General features: G+C 46.7%; 2 protein-coding genes across 2 annotated transcripts in view; both read left to right on the plus strand.

Moving 5' to 3' along the window:
• Positions 1–23,174, plus strand: part of LOC139235141 (secreted phosphoprotein 24-like) — a 30,423-nt gene extending 7,249 nt beyond the window's left edge. The window contains exons 4-5 of the mRNA XM_070866362.1: positions 21,058–21,257; positions 22,754–23,174. Coding sequence (XP_070722463.1) covers positions 21,058–21,210 — 153 coding nt within the window. The 3' untranslated portion in view covers positions 21,211–21,257; positions 22,754–23,174. The remainder of the gene's footprint in view (positions 1–21,057; positions 21,258–22,753) is intronic.
• LOC139228271 (mucin-2-like) lies at positions 853–19,668 on the plus strand. Its single transcript, XM_070859457.1, has 4 exons — positions 853–1,176; positions 2,473–4,180; positions 4,472–4,611; positions 19,660–19,668. Exons 1-4 carry the CDS (start codon positions 853–855, stop codon positions 19,666–19,668), a joined length of 2,181 nt encoding a protein of 726 aa, XP_070715558.1.
• Positions 23,175–25,186: the final 2,012 nt, after the last annotated feature.

A 25,186-nucleotide genomic window follows, 5' to 3' on the forward strand; every position in this document is an offset into this window, starting at 1 on the left:
TGCGTCCATTGGGGAGGGGTGTGTCCTTGGGTGGGTGTGTCCTTGGGTGGGTGTGTCCATTGGGGTGGGGTGTGTCCTTGGGTGGGTGTGTAGATGGGGGTGCGTCCATGGGCCGGTGAGGCCACTGACCCCATTTTCAGGCCAGGGACCCCATTCTCAGGCCATTAACAGCACACCAGGACACCCAAAATCCACCCCAAGGATTTGAAAGGAACGCAGTGGGGATGTTATTATTTCCCCCTCTCTCCATCTCTCTGCAGCAGTAGCAAATGTGATAATTCTGCTCTCCTCCTCTCCCTCTGAATGATTGGAAGTGTTGTAAGCCCCTTCCTCTTCTTCCTGGGCTGTTCTCAGGGTTTTCCAGGCCTTCAAGCAGGAGCTAAAGCAGAGAGCACCTTCCCTCACTGCTCCAGGCTCCAAATGATTAGGCCACGCCTCCAACAGCTCCACAACTCTTTTGGGAAAACATAATAAATTAAATCAAGTGCCCCCTGATCTGCCCTTTTTTTGTTTTTTTTTGTTTTTTTTGGGTGATTTTTGTGGGTTTTTTTTTGGGGGGGCATTAAAATCATAATTTTTCAAGTGCCCCCTATAAAAGGGGAGGGGGACACTTAAACCGGCATTTAAAACAAATTAAACTTTAAAACATATAAAATCAAATAAAAATTTGGTTGCCGGGGGTAATAATGCACTCCAGTCCCTCCGGTGCCCACATCTCGCGGAAGGCCACGAGCGTACCGGTGGACACCACGTGCTCCATCTCTAAGGACACCCTGGCCCGGATGTAGGCACGCAGTGGGGATGAACCAGGGCAGCAGTGTCAGGTGAAGAGGGATTAGTACAGGACAGGACATGAGCAATGGGAATTTGAATCTGTTGCAGCTTACGAAGGATGGAGTTTGGGAGACCAGCAGGAAAAGCGTTGAAGCAATTGAGCCTGGGGCTGATAAAGGCATGGATAGGGATGGAGCTGAGCAATATTACAGGAGGGAAACAGATGATTTGATGAGGGAAGGAAGTGAGTTTGAAGTTGAGAGTGAAACAGGCTTTCGCCAGCAGAACCTGCCTGAGCAAGACACTAAGGAAGGATTTAAGGAGCACGGTGTGTGGCTGCTCTCTTCAATTCTGAACCTTCAACCAAATCCAACATGTCGAAACCCAACTGCTCAACAAGAGGTTTGAGACATCGGAGTCCAGAAAGGGGGCTGTTTATTCATTGGTTTGATTGGTGGCTGTCCTTTATCCCGACTGATGTCGAGGTATTTTGCTCTGATGGGTTTGATTAAGGAAATTGTTCCATCAGAAAAAACCCATCACAAGTGGGCACCATTCACCCAACTGAAAGAGGTTTCACTTTGTAAAGGGATTCTGCAACTTTATCTGTGACTGCTCGTAAAACAGCCCCACAGGGGCACAGCCTGCTTTTCTCATTAATAATTCCTGCAACTTGCCAATCAATGGCTCATTTAAAAACGTTCCCTGTTATCGCTCCGTGAGTATAAATGCTGAAATGCTGGTACACGATCCCAAAGAGAAGGAACAACATTGAGCTGCCTGATTCTACTCTGTGATTTTGAGTGATTCTGAGTGACTGATTGTGACATCTTCATCAAAGGCTTTAAGCAGAATGGGTGCTGTTCATGGAGTTCTGTTACATCAAATCTGCGGCACAGAGTCAAATATTTAAACATTCTCCGACAAATTGTTCAAAAAGTGTCAAACATGTAACAGAAGATTACAGAGTGCACGGTATGGAAAGAGAGGGGTACAGGGCATGGTGTGAGAGGGGAGGGGTACAGAATGCACGGTGTGACAGTAAGGGGGGTGGGGTACAACAAAGAAAGACATATTTCAGGAAATATCAGAATTATAATTTCTCTGCAGAGCTTCAGGATTTTGCTGCAACAAATCTGAGTCCCCAACCCAGCTCTGTCAGTGGCCTCACTTTTCTGATGGGTTCAGTGATCAGTTCCTTTAAGCAAGGCAGCTCTGTCATTGTTCACCTTCCCCCATCCACTGCTTTAGAAATGCTGGATATCAGAAGGCAACAGCCTTGCTGATGCCCAGTGTTGGTAAGGTGTTAATGGTCGGAAACATGGCAGGGCACAGAGTCCTGTCTCTAATCTACCATTTGTTTTGGGAGCCCCTCCGTCCCTCTCAACGGATAATCCTGGATGTGGCAGTGCAGCTCAGGGAGCAGCAAAGGAATAACGAGGATTGGGTCTCCGACACTGAGCCCCTTGTAAGGTCTCCCTCACTGTGGGACTATCACAACATCACATTAATGTGTAATGCAACATTACCCTGATCATCAAACAGTATCCTGTCTTAATAAAACCCCTTGATGTTTACAGTATTGGCCACTCAGGCACGTGGCCATTAGTTAAATATTCCACTGTCGATGCCCACTCACTATTGTGCCTGGTGTGGTACTCTGTTACTGAATCACAATATCAACCTTTCTATCTGTAGGTAGCTGCTACTTGCACCAGCCAGGTCACAATCCAAACTGATGTCATCCAGAGCGTTGACGTGCAATGCATAAACTTAAATATTAATGCAACCGCCGCACCAACAACAACTGGTGCAATAACAACAACTGACACACCAACAACAACTGATGCACCAACAACAACTGACACACCAACAACAACTGACGCAATAACAACAACCGCCGCAATAACAACAGCTGCCGCAATAACAACAACTGATGCAATAACAACAACTGCCGCACCAACAACAACCGCCGCAATAACAACAACCGCCGCACCAACAACAACTGACGCAATAACAACAACCGAACCAACAACAACTGACGCAATAACAACAACCGCCGCACCAATAACAACCGCCGCACCAACAACAACTGACGCAATAACAACAACCGCTGCACCAACAACAACTGATGCACCAACAACAACTGATGCACCTACAACAACTGACGCACCAACAACAACTGACGCACCAACAACAACCGACGCACCAACAACAACCGCCGCACCAACAACAACTGACGCACCAACAACAACCGCCGCACCAACAACAACTGATGCACCAACAACAACTGGTGCACCAACAACAACTGACGCACCAACAACAACCGCCGCACCAACAACAACTGACGCCCCAACAACAACTGACGCACCAACAACAACTGACGCACCTACAACAACCGCCGCACCAACAACTGACGCACCTACAACAACCGCCGCACCAACAACAACTGACGCACCAACAACAACCGCCGCACCAACAACAACTGACGCACCAACAACAACTGACGCACCAACAACAACTGACGCACCAACAACAACTGACGCACCAAGAACAACCGACGCACCTACAACAACCGCCGCACCAACAACAACTGACGCACCAACAACAACTGACGCACCTACAACAACCGCCGCACCAACAACAACTGACGCACCAACAACAACTGACGCACCTACAACAACCGCCGCACCAACAACAACTGATGCACCAACAACAACTGACGCACCGACAACAACCGCCGCACCAACAACAACTGACGCACCTACAACAACTGCCACACCAACAACAACTGACGCACCAACAACAACTGGCGCACCTACAACAACCGCCGCACCAACAACAACTGATGCACCTACAACAACCGCCGCACCAACAACTGACGCACCAACAACAACCGCCGCACCAACAACAACCGCCGCAATAACAACAACCGCCGCACCAACAACAACCACCGCAATAACAACAACTGACTCACCTACAACAACCGCCGCACCAACAACAACCGCCGCACCAACAACAACTGACGCACCTACAACAACTGATGTACCAACAACAACTGACGCACCTACAACAACCGCCGCACCAACAACAACTGACGCACCAACAACAACCGCCGCACCAACAACAACCGCCGCACCAACAACAACCACCGCACCAACAACTGACGCAACAACAACTGACGCACCAACAACAACCGCCGCACCAACAACTGACGCAACAACAACAACCGCCGCAATAACAACAACCGCCGCACCTACAACAACCGCCGCAATAACAACAACTGACGCACCAACAACAACCATCGCACCAACAACAACCGCCGCACCAACAACTGACGCACCTACAACAACCGCCTCACCAACAACAACCGCCACAATAACAACAACTGACGCACCAACAACAACCGCCGCACCTACAACAACCGTCGCACCAACAACCGCTGCACCAACAACCGCCGCAATAACAACAACCGCCGCACCAACAACAACTGACGCCCCAACAACAACTGACGCACCAACAACAACTGACGCACCAACAACAACTGACGCACCTACAACAACTGACGCACCTACAACAACTGACGCACCAACAACAACTGACGCACCAACAACAACCGCCGCACCAACAACAACTGACGCACCAACAACAACTGACGCACCAACAACAACTGACGCACCTACAACAACCGCCGCACCAACAACAACTGACGCACCTACAACAACTGACGCACCTACAACAACTGACGCACCAACAACAACTGACGCACCAACAACAACTGACGCACCAACAACAACTGACGCACCTACAACAACCGCCGCACCAACAACAATCGACGCACCAACAACAACTGACGCACCTACAACAACCGCCACACCAACAACAACTGACGCACCAACAACAACTGACGCACCTACAACAACCGCCACACCAACAACAACTGACGCACCTACAACAACCGCCGCACCAACAACAACTGACGCCCCAACAACAACTGACGCACCAACAACAACTGACGCACCTACAACAACCGCCGCACCAACAACAATCGACGCACCAACAACAACTGACGCACCTACAACAACCGCCACACCAACAACAACTGACGCACCAACAACAACTGACGCACCTACAACAACCGCCACACCAACAACAACTGACGCACCTACAACAACCGCCGCACCAACAACTGACGCACCTACAACAACCGCCGCACCAACAACAACTGACACACCAACAACAACCGCCGCACCAACAACAACTGACGCACCAACAACAACCGCCGCACCAACAACAACTGATGCACCAACAACAACCGCCGCACCAACAACAACTGGCGCACCTACAACAACCGCCGCACCAACAACAACTGATGCACCTACAACAACCACCGCACCAACAACTGACGCACCAACAACAACTGCCGCACCAACAACAACTGACACACCAACAACAACTGACGCACCAACAACAACTGACGCACCAACAACAACCGCCGCACCAACAACAACTGACGCACCTACAACAACTGATGCACCAACAACAACTGACGCACCTACAACAACCGCCGCACCAACAACAACTGACGCACCAACAACAACCGCCGCACCAACAACTGACGCAACAACAACAACTGACGCACCTACAACAACCGCCGCACCAACAACAACCGCCGCACCAACAACAACCACCGCAATAACAACAACTGACGCACCTACAACAACCGCCGCACCAACAACAACCGCCGCACCAACAACTGACGCACCTACAACAACCGCCTCACCAACAACAACCGCCGCAATAACAACAACTGACGCACCAACAACAACCGCCGCACCTACAACAACCGCCGCACCAACAACCGCCGCACCAACAACCGCCGCAATAACAACAACCGCCGCACCAACAACAACTGACGCACCAACAACAACTGACGCACCTACAACAACCGATGCACCAACAACAACCGCCGCACCAACAACCGCCGCAATAACAACAACCGCCGCACCAACAACAACTGACGCACCAACAACAACAGACGCACCAACAACAACCGACGCACCAACAACAACCGACGCACCAACAACAACCGATGCACCAACAACAACCGACGCACCAACAACAACCGACGCACCAACAACAACTGACGCACCAACAACAACCGCCGCACCAACAACAACCGACGCACCAACAACAACCGCCGCACCAACAACAACCGACGCACCAACAACAACAGCCGCACCAACAACAACCGCCGCAATAACAACAACTGACGCAATAACAACAACTGACGCAATAACAACAACCGCCGCACCAACAACAACCGACGCACCAACAACAACAGCCGCACCAACAACAACAGCCGCACCAACAACAACCGCCGCACCAACAACAACTGACGCAATAACAACAACTGACGCAATAACAACAACTGCCGCAATAACAACAACTGACGCACCAACAACAACCGCCGCAATAACAACAACTGACGCAATAACAACAACCGCCGCAATAACAACAACTGACGCACCAACAACAACCGCCGCAATAACAACAACTGACGCACCAACAACAACCGCCGCACCAACAACAACCGCCGCACCAACAACAACCGCCGCACCAACAACAACCGCCGCACCAACAACAACCGACGCACCAACAACAACCGACGCACCAACAACAACCGCCGCACCAACAACAACCGACGCACCAACAACAACCGCCGCACCAACAACAACCGCCGCACCAACAACAACCGCCGCACCAACAACAACTGACGCACCAACAACAACCGCCGCACCAACAACAACTGACGCAATAACAACAACTGACGCAATAACAACAACTGACGCAATAACAACAACTGACGCACCAACAACAACCGCCGCAATAACAACAACTGACGCAATAACAACAACCGCCGCAATAACAACAACTGACGCACCAACAACAACCGCCGCAATAACAACAACTGACGCACCAACAACAACCGCCGCACCAACAACAACCGCCGCACCAACAACAACCGCCGCACTAACAACAACCGCCGCACCAACAACAACCGACGCACCAACAACAACCGACGCACCAACAACAACCGACGCACCAACAACAACCGCCGCACCAACAACAACCGACGCACCAACAACAACCGCCGCACCAACAACAACCGACGCAGCAACAACAACCGACGCACCAACAACAACCGACGCACCAACAACAACCGACGCACCAACAACAACCGCCGCACCAACAACAACCGCCGCACCAACAACAACCGCCGCACCAACAACAACCGCCGCACCAACAACAACCGCCGCACCAACAACAACCGACGCACCAACAACAACCGACGCACCAACAACAACCGCCGCACCAACAACAACCGCCGCACCAACAACAACCGACGCACCAACAACAACCGACGCACCAACAACAACCGACGCACCAACAACAACCGCCGCACCAACAACAACCGACGCACCAACAACAACCGCCGCACCAACAACAACCGACGCACCAACAACAACAGCCGCACCAACAACAACCGCCGCAATAACAACAACTGACGCAATAACAACAACTGACGCAATAACAACAACCGACGCACCAACAACAACAGCCGCACCAACAACAACAGCCGCACCAACAACAACCGCCGCACCAACAACAACTGACGCAATAACAACAACTGACGCAATAACAACAACTGCCGCAATAACAACAACTGACGCACCAACAACAACCGCCGCAATAACAACAACTGACGCAATAACAACAACCGCCGCAATAACAACAACTGACGCACCAACAACAACCGCCGCAATAACAACAACTGACGCACCAACAACAACCGCCGCACCAACAACAACCGCCGCACCAACAACAACCGCCGCACCAACTACAACCGACGCACCAACAACAACCGCCGCACCAACAACAACCGCCGCACCAACAACAACCGACGCACCAACAACAACCGATGCACCAACAACAACCGACGCACCAACAACAACCGCCGCACCAACAACAACTGACCCACCAACAACCGCCGCAATAACAACAACTGACGCACCTACAACAACCGCCGCAATAACAACAACTGACGCACCTACAACAACCGCCGCAATAACAACAACTGACGCACCTACAACAACTGCCACAATAACAACAACCGACGCACCAACAACAACCGACGCACCAACAACAACTGACGCACCAACAACAACCGACGCACCAACAACAACCGACGCACCAACAACAACTGACGCACCTACAACAACTGACGCACCAACAACAACTGACGCACCTACAACAACTGCCACAATAACAACAACTGACGCACCTACAACAACCGCCGCACCAACAACAACCGCCGCACCAACAACAACTGCCGCACCAACAACAACCGACGCACCAACAACAACTGATGCACCAACAACAACCGACGCACCAACAACAACTGACGCACCTACAACAACTGACGCACCAACAACAACTGACGCACCTACAACAACTGACGCACCAACAACAACTGACGAACCTACAACAACTGACGCACCAACAATAACTGACGCACCAACAACAACTGACGCACCTACAACAACCGCCGCACCAACAACAACTGACGCAATAACAACAACTGGTGCACCAACAACCAATGCACCAACAATAACCGATGCACCTACAACAACTGACGCACCAACAACAACTGACGCACCTACAACAACCGCCGCAATAACAACAACTGGTGCACCAACAACAACTGACACACCAACAACAACTGACGCACCAACGACAGCAACATCAACATCATTCTCATCATCTTCATCTTCATCGGAAAGCAGTGAATCATCAGAGAGATGCAGAGTAAGTGTATATGACAGATATATTTTGAATTTATGCTAGTTGAAACAATGGCCTACAAAGTTCTGATCACCTGTGCCAAAACAATAGCCCAAGTACGGTGAAAGACTGTTTTCGGCACTAAAAATCGTGGAAGTCACTTACACACTTTTTATGCTGCGCTTGAAGTGCCATGATATTTTGCACCAATTCTGTGACACCTCCACATTAATATAAAAAAAACATAAGAAATAGGAGCAGGAGTCGGCCATTCGGCCCCTCGAGCCTGCTCCGCCATTCAATAAGATCACGGCTGATCTTCAACATAAGCTCCACTTTCCCAGCCGATCTCAATATCCCTTGATTACCTTAGTGCCAAAATTCTTTTGATCTCAGTCTTGAATATATTCATCGACTGAGTATCCACAGCCCTCTGGGGTTGTATGTCCAGAGATTCACCACCCTCTGAGTGAAGACATTTCTCCTCATCTCAGTCTTAAATGGCTGATTCCTTATCCTGAGACTGTGACCCCTGGTTCTAGATTCTCCAGCCCGGGGAACAACCTCTCTGCATCTACACTCTCAAGCCCTCTAAGAATTTTATATGTTTCACTGAGATCACTTCTCATTCTTCAAAACTCGAGATAGTATAGGCCCAATCTGCTCAATATCTTTTCATAGGACAGCTCTCTCATCCCAGTAATCAATTTAATGAACCTTTGTTGCACCCCTTTAAGGCAAGGTTTTCCTTAGAAAGGAAAGTGTACACAGTACTTGGTGTAGAAACATAGGAACATAGAAAATAGGTGTAGCTGTAGGCCATTCTGCACCACCATTCAACAAGATCATGGCTGATCTTTCACCTCAGTACCCCTTTCCTGCTTTCTCTCCATACCCCTTGATCCCTTTAGCCGTAAGGACCATATCTAATTCCCTCTTGAATATATCCAACGAACTGGCATCAACAACTCTCTGCGGTAGAGAATTCCACAGGTTAACAACTCTCTGAGTGAAGAAGTTTCTCCTCATCTCAGTCCTAAATGGCTTACCCCTTATCCTTAGACTGTGTCCCCGGTTGTGGACTTCCCCAACATCGGGAACATTCTTCCTGCATCTAACCTGTCCAGTTCCACCAGGTTTTTATATGTTTCGATGAGATCCCCTCTCATCCTTCTAAACTCCAGTGAATAAAGGCCCAGTCAATCCAGTCTCTCCTCATATGTCAGCCCTGCCATCCCAGGAATCAGTCTGGTGAACCTTCGCTGCACTCCCTCAATAGCAAGAACGTCCTTCCTCAGATTAGGAGTCCAAAACTGAACACAGTATTTCAGATGAGGCCTCACCAAGGCCCTGTACAACTGCAGTAAGACCTCCCTGCTCCTATACTCAAATCCCCTAGCTATGAAGGCCAACATACCATTTGCCTTCTTCACCGCCTGCTGTACCTGCATGCCAACTTTCAATGACTGATGTACCATGACACCCAGGTCTCGCTGCACTTCTCCTTTTCCTAATCTGCCGCCATTCAGATAATATTCTGCCTTCGTGTTTCTGCCCCCAAAGTGGATAACCTCACATTTATCCACATTATACTGCATCTGCCATGCATTTGCCCACTCACCTAACCTGTCCAAGTCATCCTGCAGCATCTTCGTGTCCTCCTTACGCTCACACCGCCATCAAGTTTAGTGTCATCTGCAAGCTTGGAGATATTACACTCAATTCCTTCATCCAAATCATTAATGTATATTGTAAATAGCTGGGGTCCCAGCACTGAGCCCTGCGGCACCCCACTAGTCACTGCCTGCCATTCTGAAAAGGACCCATTTATACCAACTCTCTGCTTCCTGTCTACCAACTAGTTCTCTATCCACATCAGTACATTACCCCCAATACCATGTGCTTTAATTTTGCTCACCAATCTCTTGTGTGGGACCTTGTTAAAAGCCTTTTTAAAGTCCAAATACACCACATCCACTGGTTCTCCCTTGTCCACTCTACTAGTTACATCCTCAAAAAATTCCAGAAGATTTGTCAATCATGATTTCCCTTTCATAAATCCATGCTGACTTGGACCGATCCTGTCACTGCTTTCTAAATGCGCTGTTATTTCATCTTTAATAATTGATTCCAACATTTTCCCCACTACTGATGTCAGGCGAAAAGGTCTATAATTACCCGTTTTCTCTCTCCCTCCCTTTTTAAAAAGTGGTGTACATTAGCTACCCTCCAGTCTATAGGAACTGATCCAGAGTCGATAGACTGTTGGAAAATGATCACCTATACATCCACTATTTCTAAGGGCCACTTCCTTAAGTACTCTGGGATGCAGACTATCAGGCCCCGGGGATTTATCGGCCTTCAATCCCATCAATTTCCTTAACACAATTTCCCGCCTAATAAGGATATCCTTCAGTTCCTCCTTCTCACGAGACACTCGATCCCCTAGTACTTCCGGAAGGTTATTTGTGTCTTCCTTCGTGAAGACGGAACCCAAGTATTTGTTCAACTGATCTGCCATTTCTTTGTTCCCCATTATAAATTCACCTGAATCTGACTGCAAGAGACCTATGTTTGTCTTCACTAATCTTTTTCTCTTCACATATCTATAGAAGCTTTTGCAGTCAGTTTTTATGTTCCCGGCAAGCTTCCTCTCATACTCTATTTTCCCCCTCCTAATTAAACCCTTTGTCCACCTCTGCTGAATTCTAAATTTTTCCCAGTTTTGCTGCTTTTTCTGGCCAATTTATACGCCTCTTCCGGGATGGTGGGACTGACCTATCAAGAAAGACTGGATCAACTGGGCTTGTATTCACTGGAGTTCAGAAGAATGAGAGGGGACCTCATAGAAACGTTTAAAATTCTGACGGGTTTGGACAGGTTAGATGCAGGAAGAATGTTCCCAATGTTGGGGAAGTCCAGAACCAGGGGTCACAGTCCAAGGATAAGGGGTAAGCCATTTAGGACCGAGATGAGGAGAAACTTCTTCACCCAGAGAGTGGTGAACCTGTGGAATTCTCTACCACAGAAAGTAGTTGAGGCCAATTCACTAAATATATTCAAAAGGGAGTTAGATGGTGTCCTTACTACTAGGGGGATCAAGGGGTATGGCGAGAAAGCAGGAATGGGGTACTGAAGTTGCATGTTCAGCCATGAACTCATTGAATGGCGGTGCAGTCTAGAAGGGCTGAATGGCCTACTCCTGCAACAATTTTCTATGTTTCTATGTTTCTATGTGAACACTATCCTTAATTTCCCTTGTTAGCCACGGTTGAGCCACCTTCCCCGTTTTATTTTTACTCCAGACAGGGATGGACAATTGTTGAAGTTCATCCATGTGATCTTTAAATGTTTGCCATTGCCTATTCACAGTCAACCCTTTAAGTATCATTTGCCAGTCTATTCTAACCAATTCACGTCTCATACCATCGAAGTTACCTTTCCTTAAGTTCAGGACCCTAGTCTCTGAATTAACTGCGTCACTCTCCACCTTAATAAAGAATTCTACCATATTAAGGTATCAAATTAAAAACCAATGCGTGTAAGGTGGCCATGGTTAGTGGGAAACTAGAAGATTGGGAAAATTTTAAACAACAGCAAAGAATGACTAAAAAAGCAATAAAGAAAGGAAAGATAGATTACGAAGGTAAACTTGCGCAAAACATAAAAACAGATAGTAAAAGCTTTTACAGATATATAAAATGGAAAAGAGTGACTAAAGTAAATGTTGGTCCCTAAGAAGATGAGAAGGGGGATTTAATAATGGGAAATGTGGAAATGGCTGAGACCTTAAACAATTATTTTGCTTCGGTCTTCACAGTGGAAGACACAAAAACCATGCCAAAAATTGCTGGTCACAGGAATGTGGGAAGGGAGGACCTTGAGACACTCACTATCACTAGGGGAGTAGTGCTGGACAGGCTAATGGGACTCAAGGTAGACAAGTCCCCTGGTTCTGATGAAATGCATCCCAGGGTATTAAAAGAGATGGCGGAAGTTATAGCAGATGCATTCGTTATAATCTACCAAAATTCTCTGGACTCTGGGGAGGTACCATCGGATTGGAAAGCAGCGAATGTAACGCCTCTGTTTAAGAAAGGGGGCAGACAAAAGGCAAGTAACTATAGGCCGGTTAGTTTAACATCTGTAGTGGGGAAAATGCTTGAAGCTATCATTAAGGAAGAAATAGCGGGACATCTGGATAGGAATAGTGCAATCAAGCAGACGCAGCATGGATTCATGAAGGGGAAATCATGTTTAACTAATTTACTGGAATTCTTTGAGGATATAATGAGCATGGTGGATAGAGGTGTACCGATGGATGTGGTGTATTTAGATTTTCAAAATACATTCGATAAGGTGCCATACAAAAGGTTACTGCAGAAGATAAAGGTACGCGGAGTCAGAGGAAATGTATTACATAGAAAACATAGAAAATAGGTGCAGGAGTAGGCCATTCGGCCCTTCTAGCCTGCACCGCCATTCAATGAGTTCATGGCTGAACATGCAACTTCAGTACCCCATTCCTGCTTTCTCACCATACCCCTTGATTCCCCTAGTAGTAAGGACTTCATCTAACTCCTTTTTGAATATATTTAGTGAATTGGCCTCAACAACTTTCTGTGGTAGAGAATTCCACAGGTTCACCACTCTCTGGGTGAAGAAATTCCTCCTCATCTCGGTCCTAAATGGCTTCCCCCTTATCCTTAGACTGTGTCCCCTGGTTCTGGACTTCCCCAACATTGGGAACATTCTTCCTGCATCTAACCTGTCTAACCCCGTCAGAATTTTAAACGTTTCTATGAGGTCCCCTCTCATTCTTCTGAACTCCAGTGAATACAAGCCCAGTTGATCCAGTCTTTCTTGATATGTCAGTCTCGCCATCCCGGGAATCAGTCTGGTGAACCTTCGCTGCACTCCCTCAATAGCAAGAATGTCCTTCTTCAGGTTAGGAGACCAAAACTGTACACAATACTCTAGGTGTGGCCTCACCACGGCCCTGTACAATTGTAGCAACACCTCCCTGCCCCTGTACTCAAATCCCCTCGCTATGAAGGCCAACATGCCATTTGCTTTCTTAACCGCCTGCTGTACCTGCATGCCAACCTTCAATGACTGATGTACCATGACACCCAGGTCTCGCTGCACCTCCCCTTTTCCTAATCTGTCACCATTCAGATAATAGTCTGTCTCTCTGTTTTTACCACCAAAGTGGATAACCTCACATTTATCCACATTATACTTCATCTGCCATGCATTTGCCCACTCACCTAACCTATCCAAGTCGCTCTGCAGCCTCATAGCATCCTCCTCGCAGCTCACACTGCCACCCAACTTAGTGTCATCCGCAAATTTGGAGATACTACATTTAATCCCCTCGTCTAAATCATTAATGTACAGTGTAAACAGCTGGGGCCCCAGCACAGAACCTTGCGGTACCCCACTAGTCACTGCCTGCCATTCTGAAAAGTCCCCATTTACTCCTACTCTTTACTTCCTGTCTGACAACCAGTTCTCAATCCATGTCAGCACACTACCCCCAATCCCATGTGCTTTAACTTTGCACATTAATCTCTTGTGTGGGACCTGTTCGAAAGCCTTCTGAAAGTCCAAATATACCACATCAACTGGTTCTCCCTTGTCCACTCTACTGGAAACATCCTCAAAAAATTCCAGAAGATTTGTCAAGCATGATTTCCCTTTCACAAATCCATGCTGACTTGGACCTATCATATTACCTCTTTCCAAATGCACTGCTATGACATCCTTAATAATTGATTCCATCATTTTACCCACTACCGATGTCAGGCTAACCGGTCTATAATTCCCTGTTTTCTCTCTCCCTCCTTTTTTAAAAAGTGGGGTTACATTGGCTACCCTCCACTCCATAGGAACTGATCCAGAGTCAATGGAATGTTGGAAAATGACTGTCAATGCATCCACTATTTCCAAGGCCACCTCCTTAAGTACTCTGGGATGCAGTCCATCAGGCCCTGGGGATTTATCGGCCTTCAATCCCATCAATTTCCCCAACACAATTTCCTGACTAATAAGGATTTCCCTCAGTTCCTCCTCCTTACTAGACCCTCCGAACCCTTTTATATCCGGAAGGTTGTTTGTGTCCTCCTCAGTGAATACCGAACCAAAGTACTTGTTCAATTGGTCCGCCATTTCTTTGTTCCCCGTTATGACTTCCCCTGATTCTGACTGCAGGGGACCTACGTTTGTCTTTACTAACCTTTTTCTCTTTACATATCTAAAGAAACTTTTGCAATCCTTCTTAATGTTCCCTGCAAGCTTCTTCTCGTACTCCATTTTCCCTGCCCTAATCAAACCCTTTGTCCTCCTCTGCTGAGTTCTAAATTTCTCCCAGTCCCCGGGTTCGCTGCTATTTCTGGCCAATTTGTATGCCACTTCCTTGGCTTTAATGCTATCCCTGATTTCGCTTGATAGCATGGATCGAGAATTGGCTGGCTAACAGAAAGCAGAGAGTGGGATAAATGGGTCCTTTTCGGGTTGGAAATCGGTGGTTAGTGGTGTGCCACAGGGATCGGTGCTGGGACCACAACTGTTTACAATATACATAGATGACCTGGAAGAGGGGACTGAGTGTAGTGTAACAAAATTTGCAAATGACACAAAGATTAGTGGGAAAGCGGGTTGTGTAGAGGACACAGAGAGGCTGCAAAGAGATTTGGATAGGTTAAGCGAATGGGCTAAGGTTTGGCAGATGGAATACAATGTCGGAAAGTGTGAAGTCATCCACCTTGGGAAAAAAAAACAGTAAAAGGGAATATTATTTGAATGGGGAGAAATTACAACATGCTGAGGTGCAGAGGGACCTGGGGGTCCTTGTGCATGAATCCCAAAAAGTTAGTTTGCAGGTGCAGCAGGTAATCAGGAAGTCGAATGGAATGTTGGCCTTCATTGCGAGAGGGATGGAGTACAAAAGCAGGGAGGTCCTGCTGCAACTGTATAGGGTATTGGTGAGGCCGCACCTGGAGTACTGCGAACAGTTACTTAAGGAAGGATATACTGGCTTTGGAGGAGGTACAGAGACGATTCACTCGGCTGATTCCGGAGATGAGGGGGTTACCTTATGATGATAGATTGAGTAGACTGGGTCTTTACTCGTTGGAGTTCAGAAGGATGAGGGGTGATCTTATAGAAACATTTAAAATAATGAAAGGGATAGACAAGATAGAGGCAGAGAGGTTGTTTCCACTGGTAGGGGAGTCTCGAACTAGGGGGCACAGCCTCAAAATATGGGGGAGCCAATTTAAAACCGAGTTGAGAAGGACTTTCTTCTCCCAGAGGGTTGTGAATCTGTGGAATTCTCTGCCCAAGGAAGCAGTTGAGGCTAGCTCATTGAATGTATTCAAGTCACAGATAGTTAGATTTTTAACCAAAAAGGGAATTAAGGGTTACGGGGAGCGGGCAGGTAAGTGGAGCTGAGTCCACGGCCAGATCAGCCATGATCTTGTTGAATGGCGGAGCAGGCTCGAGGGGCTAGATGGCCTACTCCTGTTCCTAATTCTTATGTTCTTATGTTCTTATGGTCACTCTTCCCCAAGGGGCCTCGCACAACAAGATTGCTAATTAGTCCTTTCTCATTGTACATCACCCAGTCTAGGATGGCCAGCCCACTAGTTGGTTCCTCGACATATTGGTCCAGAAAACCATCCCTAATACACTCCAGGAAATGCTCCTCCATCGTATTGCTACCAGTTTGGTTAGTCCAGTCTATATGTAGATTAAAGTCACCCATGATAACTGCTGTACCTTTATTGCACGCATCCCTAATTTCTTGTTTGATGCTGTCCCCAACCTTACTACTACTGTTTGATGGTTTATGCACAACTCCCACGAGCATTTTCTGCCCTTTTGTATTCCGCAGCTCCACCCATACAGATTCCACATCATCCAAGCTAATGTCCTTCTTTACTATTGCGTTAATTTCCTCTCTAACCAGCAATGCTACACCACCTCCTTTTCCTTTCTGTCTATCCTTCCTGAATGTTGAATACCCCTGGATGTTGAGTTCCCAGCCTTGGTCACCCTGGAGTCATGTCTCCATGATGCCAATTATATCATATTCATTAATTGCTGCCTGTGCAGTTAATTGGTCCACCTTATTAGGAATACTCCTCGCATTGAGGCACAGAGCCTTCAGGCTTGTCTTTTTAACACACTTTGCCCCTTTAGAATTTTGCTGTAATGTGGCCCTTTTTGATTTTTGCCTTGGGTTTCTCTGCCCTCTACTTTTACTTTTGCTTCTGCCCCTATTTTACTTCCCTCTGTCTCCTTGAATAGGTTCCCATCCCCCTGCCATATTGGTTTAACCCCTCCCCAACAGCACTAGCGAACACTCCCCCTTGGACATTGGTTCTGGTCCTGCCCAGGTGCAGACCGTCCGGTTTGTACTGGTCCCACCTCCCCCAGAACCGGTTCCAATGTCCCAGAAATTTGAATTCCTCCCTTCTGCACCATTCCTCAAGCCACATATTCATTTGAGCTATCCTGCGATTCCTGCTCTGACTAGCACGTGGCACTGTAGCAATTCTGGGATTACTGCCTTTGAGGCCCTACTTTTAATTAGCTCCTAGCTCCCTAAATTCAGCTTGTAGGACCTCATCCCGTTTTTTACCTGTATCATTGGTATCTATATGCACCCCGGCAACTGGCTGTTCACCCTCTCATCAAACCCTACATAATGTAGCAAGACTTCCTTACTCCTATACTCCAAACCCCTTGTAATAAAGGGTAACATACAATTTGCCTTCCTAATTGCTTGCTGTGCCCACATGTTAACTTTCTATGATTGGTGTACAAGGACACCCAAATCTCTTTGAACACCAACATTTACTAGTCTCTCATCTTTTAAAAAATATTCTGCTTTTCCATTCTTCCTCCCAAAGTGGATAATTTCGCACTTCCCCACAATATATCTCTGGCCCCATGTCATCTACCAAAATTCTCTGGATTCCGGAGAGGTCCAAGCGAACTGGATAACTCGAAATGTAATGCCCCTATTTAAGAAAAGAGGGAGACAGAAAGCAGGAAATTATAAACCAGTTAGTCTAACTGGAGTCCATCATAAAGGAAGTAGTAGCAGGATATTTAGAAAATTTGTTCAAGTTCTATGAGGATGTAATGAGCAAGGTGGCTGAAGGGGAACCAGTAGATGTCATATATTTGGATTTCCAGAAAGCATTTGAGAAGGTGCCACATAAAAGGTTACTGCACAAGATAAGAGCTCACAGGGCTTGGGGTAATATATTAGCATGGATAAAGAATTGGCTAACTAACAGAAAGCAGAGAGTTAGGGTAAATGGGTCATAAGAACATAAGAAATAAGAGCAGAATTCGCCTCTTGAGCCTGCTCTGCCATTCAATACGATCATGGCTGATCTGATCATGGACTCAGCTCAACTTCCCTGCCCACTCCCCATAACCTTTTACTCTCTTATCACTCAGAAATCTGTATCTCCGCGTTAAATATATTCAATGTCCCAGCTTCCACAACTCTCTGGGGCAGAGAATTCCACAGATTTACAACCTTCTGAGAGAAGAAATTCCTCCTCATCTCTGTTTTAAATGGTCGACCCCTTATTCTAAAACTATACCTCCTAATTCTAGATTCCCCCATGAGTGGAAACATCCTCCCTGCATTTACCAGGTCATTTTCAGGTTGGCAAACTGTAACTAGTGTGTTGCCATAGAGATCAGTGCTGGGGTCTCAACTATTTACAATTTATATTAATGACTTGAATGAAGGGATCGCGTGTAATGTAGCCAAATTTGCTGATGATGCAAAGATAGGTGGGAAAGCAAGTTGTGAGGTTGACGCAAATAATCTACAAAGGGATAGAGACAGATTATGTGAGTGGGCAAAAATTTAGCAGATAGAGTATAATGTGGAAAAATGTGAGATTATCCACTTTGGTAGGAAAAATAAAAAAGCTAGTTATTATTTAAATGGGGAAAGATTACAAAATGCGGTGGTACAGAGGAATCTGGGGGTCCTTGTACATGAAACACAAAAAGTTAGTATGCAGGTACAGCAAGTGATCAAGAAGGCAAATGGAATGTTGGCCTTTATTGCAAGGGGGATAGAGTATAAAAGTAGGGAAGTCCTGCTACAAATGTACAGGGCGTTGGCGAGGTCACACCTGGAGTACTGCGTACAGTTTTGGTCTCCTTATATAAGGAAGGATATACTTGCACTGGAGGCAGTTCAGAGAAGGTTCACGAGGTTGATTCCTGAGGCGAAGGGGTTGTCATATGAAGAAAGGTTGAGCAGGATGGACCTATATTCATTGGAGTTTAGAAGACTTCGAGGTGATCCTACTGAAACATATAAGCTTCTGAGGGGGCTCGGCAAGGTAGATGCAAAGAGGCTGTTTCCCCCCCGTGGGGGAATCTAGAACTAGGGGCATAGTTTCAGAATAAGGGGGCGCCCATTTAAAACGTAAATGAGGAATTTCTTCTCTGAGGGTCATGAATCTTTGGAATTCTCTGCCCTAGAGAGCTGTGGAGGCTGGGTCGTTGAATATATTTAAGGTGGAGATAGACAGATTTTTGAATGATAAGGGAGTGAAGGGTTATGGGGAGCGGGCAGGGAAGTGAAGTTGAGGCCAAGGTCAGATCAGCCATGGTCTTATTGAATGGCGGAGCAGGCTCGAGGGGTCAAATGGCAGACTCCTGCTCCTATTTCTTATGTTCTTATACAAAAGTGAAGTTCATGCAAATTTCATGAATTTATACCCATTCTGAACGGGTTATAAATTTAAGCCTAAAGTTTTACACACAACAGGACCAAACTTATTTTGTTTTTTCACAGTTTTTAAATTCTGCTCACTGAGACATACAATGTGTCTTCTATATCTAAAAATGTATCTTCATGGACCCGAGAATGATTTGCATTAAGAACTGTTTTAAGCATTAAAAACGTCATGATTACATTTGCTGAAACATGCTGTGCCTAATGTGTATAAAAGATAGTTTGATGACTTCAAACTTTAATTTTCATTGTTAAAGATGACATAAAGAAAGAAGAGCGCGTAAGTTCAGCACGTCCCTCGGGCAATGATTTCCAATTGTTGGACGCTGGTTTTTAAGATTCTGGCGTATGCTAATGGGATTCTCAAAGAATTTCAACATAACTCAGCAACAGGAAGAACGGCATTAATTTTGGCTTAACTTGCTGGTTCGCCATTTCAGGAAATTCCAGACCAGATCATTTGGAAATCACACCTTGAGGTAACAGTGGGCGGAACTATCTCCATTCCCTGGTCGCTGGTTGGGCGCCTTGCCAGGATGTTATTGGCGAACTTGCCTACGAAAATTGCTGCCGTAAATGCCAATGGGCGGATTATTGCAGGCGGGGCACCAATGATTTTGCAATATGTTGCTCACTGCGTACGAAGCTCAGTGTTGGGAGGCCTCGGAAACCTCCGCCCTATTTATGTAACTTGTTGGAGAGACTCAGTACCATAGTAATCAGATCATTAATGACTGGTTATATCCAACACTTCTTTCAGCCAATGGTCCAGCCAACTTACTCGGAGTGAGGATCCATAATTAGCCAATGAGATAAAAGCAATGAATGTGCTTTGCTGGCGCCGGTTGAGCGAGCAGGTTGCCCACGAGAGCTTGCAGCTCTTCGGATCTCGCTACGGGACACTGTGTGTCCACCTCCATCAGCAGACTTGATTCAACATCTCATCTACAGAAGGGCCCCACCGACAGTGCAGCACTCCCCCAGTCCCACCGACAGTGCAGCACTCCCCCAGCCCCACCGACAGTGCAGCACTCCCCCAGCCCCACCGACAGTGCAGCACTCCCCCAGCCCCACTGACAGTGCAGCACTCCCCCACCGACAGTGCAGCACTCCCCCAACCCCACTGACAGTGCAGCACTCCTCCACTGACAGTGCAGCACTCCCCCAACCCCACTGACAGTGCAGCACTCCTCCACTGACAGTGCAGCACTCCCCCAACCCCACTGACAGTGCAGCACTCCTCCACTGACAGTGCAGCACTCCCCCAGCGCCACCGACAGTGCAGCACTCCCCCACCGACAGTGCAGCACTCCCCCAGCCCCACCGACAGTGCAACACTCCCCCAGTCCCGCACTGAACCTTGGGCTGGATAAAGTTCTCCACCCCATGCCGTGGGGATTGATTCGAGGATCGGTGCACTCCGAGGAAGAAGCTCCGGTCCTGAGCCACGCTGACACACCTCTGTCCGATGCAGAGTTAAACCGAGGGAGGGCACTGTACTGAGCATTGACAGGTTTAACTGCAAATGTGACTTGATTGGTTCGTCAGAGGGCCATTCTTCAGATATTTAATATAATGTTCTATTCTAGAAAAATGTAAATGTAAAGAAAATTCTGTTTTCTGGACTGAGATATAAATAATGCCATTTGACTTAGAAGCGTCGCAGAGGACGGAGAAACCGGCGTTGCAGGAGGAAAAAAGGTTCAAAAGCAAAAAGCCGGGGTCGGGGGAGACGTGGTCGGAAGGGAAGAAGGAAATCTCATGGTTGGAGGCACGGATCGAGCTCTGAAACTGGTGCAGACAGATAGACAGATCGCAAGACTGAATGAACCGCAGAGAGTAAAACACAGATTCAGTAAGTATCACCAGAGATTATGTGTCACTTTTTGAAGAGTAAATTCTCCTTAATTTTGTCCCATTTCTGTGGTCGCAATATTGCATAGAATTACAACCTGTAAACAGGCCGTTGGACCCAGCTGGTCTGTGTTGGTGTGGATCCTCCAGCGAGTAATGGTCCTGATCCCATTTGCCGGCTCAGTTCCCAAATCCCACTATCCTGCTCTCCTTCAGCCTCCTATATAACCAACTAACCCATCCTCAAATGTTGATCAAGTCTATGGATTTGATTCTTCCTGTACTATTTTGATCTTGTATATTTCTGTAAGGCCACCTCTCTGATGCCTCCTTTCAAAGCTGAAAAGCCCAAAGTTTTTCCTTATAACTCAGTTCTCTGACAACAGGATCAGACTCTTTATCTGAACTGCCTCAGGATTTGAATGTCTGCCTCGTGTCTCAGTGACCAGGGCTGGACACCGAACTCCAAGTGTGGTCTGACCAGTGTCTCAGTGACCAAGGCTGGACACAGTGCTCCAAGTGTGGTCTGACCAGTGTCTCAGTGACCAGGGCTGGACACAGTGTTCCAAGTGTGGTCTGACCAGTGTCTCAGTGACCAGGGCTGGACACAGTGCTCCAAGTGTGGTCTGACCAGTGTCTCAGTGACCAGGGCTGGACACAGTGCTCCAATTGTGGTCTGACCAGTGTCTCAGTGACCAGGGCTGGACACCGAACTCCAAGTGTGGTCTGACCAGTATCTCAATGACCAGGGCTGGACACAGTGCTCCAAGTGTGGTCTGACCAGTGTCTCAGTGACCAGGGCTGGACACAGTGCTCCAAGTGTGGTCTGACCAGTAGGCCTTGAGCACGACTTTCCCTGACTAACACTCTGCTGTTTGAGTGATGTGGTTTAGAATTCCATTTATTGTTTGATCGTTGCCCTGCAATGATTGGACATGTTCAGGAATCTCCCTTACCTGTGGACCCACATTTGGTATTGTGAGCAAATTTTACAATATGTTGAAATCCTTTTTAATGACAGCAGAGAACCGGGGACAGGACCTGCAGAATCCAATAGTCAATAATCCCGAGAGAGCTTTTCCAACTTAGAGCAAGACTGTACCGTGCAGGTGTGAGAGTCATCGAGTGCGATGAAGTGTGAGCAGCATTTGCCCATATTGGAGGATCGATCAATATTTGTGTGTGAGGATGAAACAAATCCTCCCAATTTCTGTTAAACTTGCTTCACTCACGCAGCTGTGTGTGAACAGAGTTAAAAGGCTCCATGTATCCATGCTTGGTGATTGCAGTAAGAGCAAGGGACACATCCCGTGGGAAACTCATTTCCTTGCCAACATCAGCCCCTTTGGACACATGTAGAAAGTGACTCTCGTTTTACGGAGAAAGGCTTTTCAGCTCACTGAATGTTCACCAAAAACCGCTAGAAAAATGGTTAACTGACATTCAGCTGAAAGTATTGGAAAGACCCAATGATTAATGTTGCTGATTAAATTACAGATGTTGTAAGGAAGCTGAAGAGTGGATAAAGATCTCTGGGCAAAGGTGGTGAACATGAAGAAAATTCTACATGCCTTAAACTGTTTAATTTCAAAGCATTATTTTTCACGTTTAATTATACGTAGTTTAATGATTAATCATTATTATTTCATGCTGTAGCTTATTATACTGGTGGTCATGATAGTCTCACTGCTCAGCAGTGTGCCAACTAACGAAATCATGTGATATATTCCATACCGGACGTCAATGAGAAGCCGGATAATAAACAGAACAATGAATTACTGGATCGCTGGGGCTCTCTCAGTTCTGTAAAACAATATCGGGAACAACTCACACATATTGGACCCATCGCCAGACTTTTAGCAATCTGACTTGTTAACTGTGATTTGTCTTGTATTAAATAAAACTCTAATTATCAGAACCCTGTTGGTGTAGTCTGCTTCTGAATGTCTTAAAAGGCCAGTAATCAGATTTACTAAAAGTAGAACATCAAAGAAACAGAAAGTCAAAACAGCATGAAAATAATAAATACGGCGGATTTCTCCAACACCAAATTTCACTGAAGCTGAAGAAACTTCTTCACCCAGAGAGCGGTGAGAATGTGGAACTCCCTACCACAGGGAGTGGTTGAGGCGAATAGTATTGATGGATTTAAGGGGAGGTTAGACAAGCAGGTGGGGAGAAGGGAATAGAGTTACATGAGGAGGTTTGAGTGGAACATAAACGCCGCATGGACTGGTTGGGTCGAATGGTCTGTTTCTGTGCTGTATATCCTGTGTAATTCTGTGTAAACCAGGCTCCTTAACACAAACTGATACACGAGGCTTAATCTGAAGCAATGAAGGCTCCAGATGGACCTGGTGCACATTTTGGGACTGCGTTAGATAATCTCTCAGATTAGCAACATCTATTTCTCCCATAAACTGACTTGTGTCTCTCGTGACCAAGAGTTTACTCTTGTTACCCAATATCGAGATGTGTAATAGTGTAACAGTGTTGTAGAGAGTAGAAATATATATAGACTTAGGCATTAGGCACCTGCTGGATATTTAAAACTCACATAAGCTTAAATGGACACACACATAAAATGGCTGCCCAGGCATTATGGGAAATCAGGTAGTCAAACTGTGAACTGTTGAACGTTCACTGACCGAGCAATAACCCTGTGAGGCCCACTGTAGGAATGCCTGGGAAGACAGAGATAAGAAGGAAACCATCTCCTGTGAACAAGGCCATGAAACCAATTATTTCAGGAAGAAAGATAAGAGGGAAACCATTTGCTGTAAACAAGGCTATATACCAATTATTTCTCCCAGATGAAAGAACTAGGGAGAGAACCTATAAAGCCATCGATCAGCCCAAGCTGACAATAACCGAACATATGGTTCCCTGGATAGTAGGAGAATTCTATTGGATTAAAGAACCTATATGTAATCTATAATCGTTGTGATTGGCTTGTGTCCAGCCGTGATGGGCTGTGTAACTGTAGTAAACTGTTTTGTAACTGTTGTGAAACATATAAAGGTGCATGTAACTCTTTGTTCTGTGAAGAGAAACCTGGATACGGTCCTGAGTTTTTCCTTCCCGCTGAGCGTAATAAAAGCTGCTTCAGCATTGGAACCGACCCTGAGTGTTGAGTGATTCTTCTAAGAAAACACTAACGCTAACAATGGCGTAGTCGACGGGATTTCCCGGAGTCGCTGGACGCCCTTGGAAAAAAAACCCGGGTGAGTATAAAAAACTATTTTTAAGTATAAAGGGTGCGGAAGGTGGAAGCTGGTTGATCGACATGAGGAGACGGTCTAATATCTCAAACGCCTAGCCTGAGCCTGAATTAAGAGGACTTTTGTCCCACGTGACGGCCAGGAACCAAGTAGGCGTAGGGAACACACTTAGACCGTGGGATCGTGATACCGAGAGACATCTTCCGGACTCAGTAGTGTAATTTGAAATACCCCGGGATAGAACCAAGCGGTGTACAGCGGCTAACGGAATCCAAACCTGTGAACAGGGTCGGACCAACAGGCTGAGCGGTGGTAGGTAGTCGTTAAGGATACGTAGAGCACTGCGGGAATTGCTTAAACGCGTTTTTAAGAATTGTATAAGTTTGTGCAACAGCAGAACTTGTGACCTGACAGTAGCCAAGAGACAGTTTACTACAAGTCGCGCTAGAAAGAAAGCGGACCTCTGAGAGTAGATTCCTAACGGTAGTAGTCCTACCCAGGAATGGCCATGAAAACAAGTAAACTCGAGTGGGGACCAGAAGGGTCGCTTACCCGCCACCTGGCGGAAAAACAAAAGAAGCTAATTGAAAAAATGATTAAAGCAGGGTGGAATCCTCAGGAATTAGTTATGTGAGGAATTATTTAGATAAAACTACGAATTCCCTGAAAGGTCATGGATCCAAAAATAGAGCCGGCCAAAACAAGAAGA

Source organism: Pristiophorus japonicus, chromosome 2 (genome assembly GCF_044704955.1).
Source record: "Pristiophorus japonicus isolate sPriJap1 chromosome 2, sPriJap1.hap1, whole genome shotgun sequence".
Taxonomy (NCBI): domain Eukaryota; kingdom Metazoa; phylum Chordata; class Chondrichthyes; family Pristiophoridae; genus Pristiophorus; species Pristiophorus japonicus.

Coding starts and splice junctions, on each gene's coding strand:
- LOC139228271 (XM_070859457.1), top strand. CDS start 853: ATGAGCAATGGGAATTTGAATCTGTTGCAGCTTACGAAGGATGGAGTT. Junction 1,177..2,472: donor ACCCAACTGCTCAACAAGAG/GTTTGAGACATC, acceptor TTCTATCTGTAG/GTAGCTGCTACTTGCACCAG. Junction 4,181..4,471: donor AACTGACGCACCAACAACAA/CCGCCGCACCTA, acceptor CAACCGCCGCAC/CAACAACAACTGACGCACCT.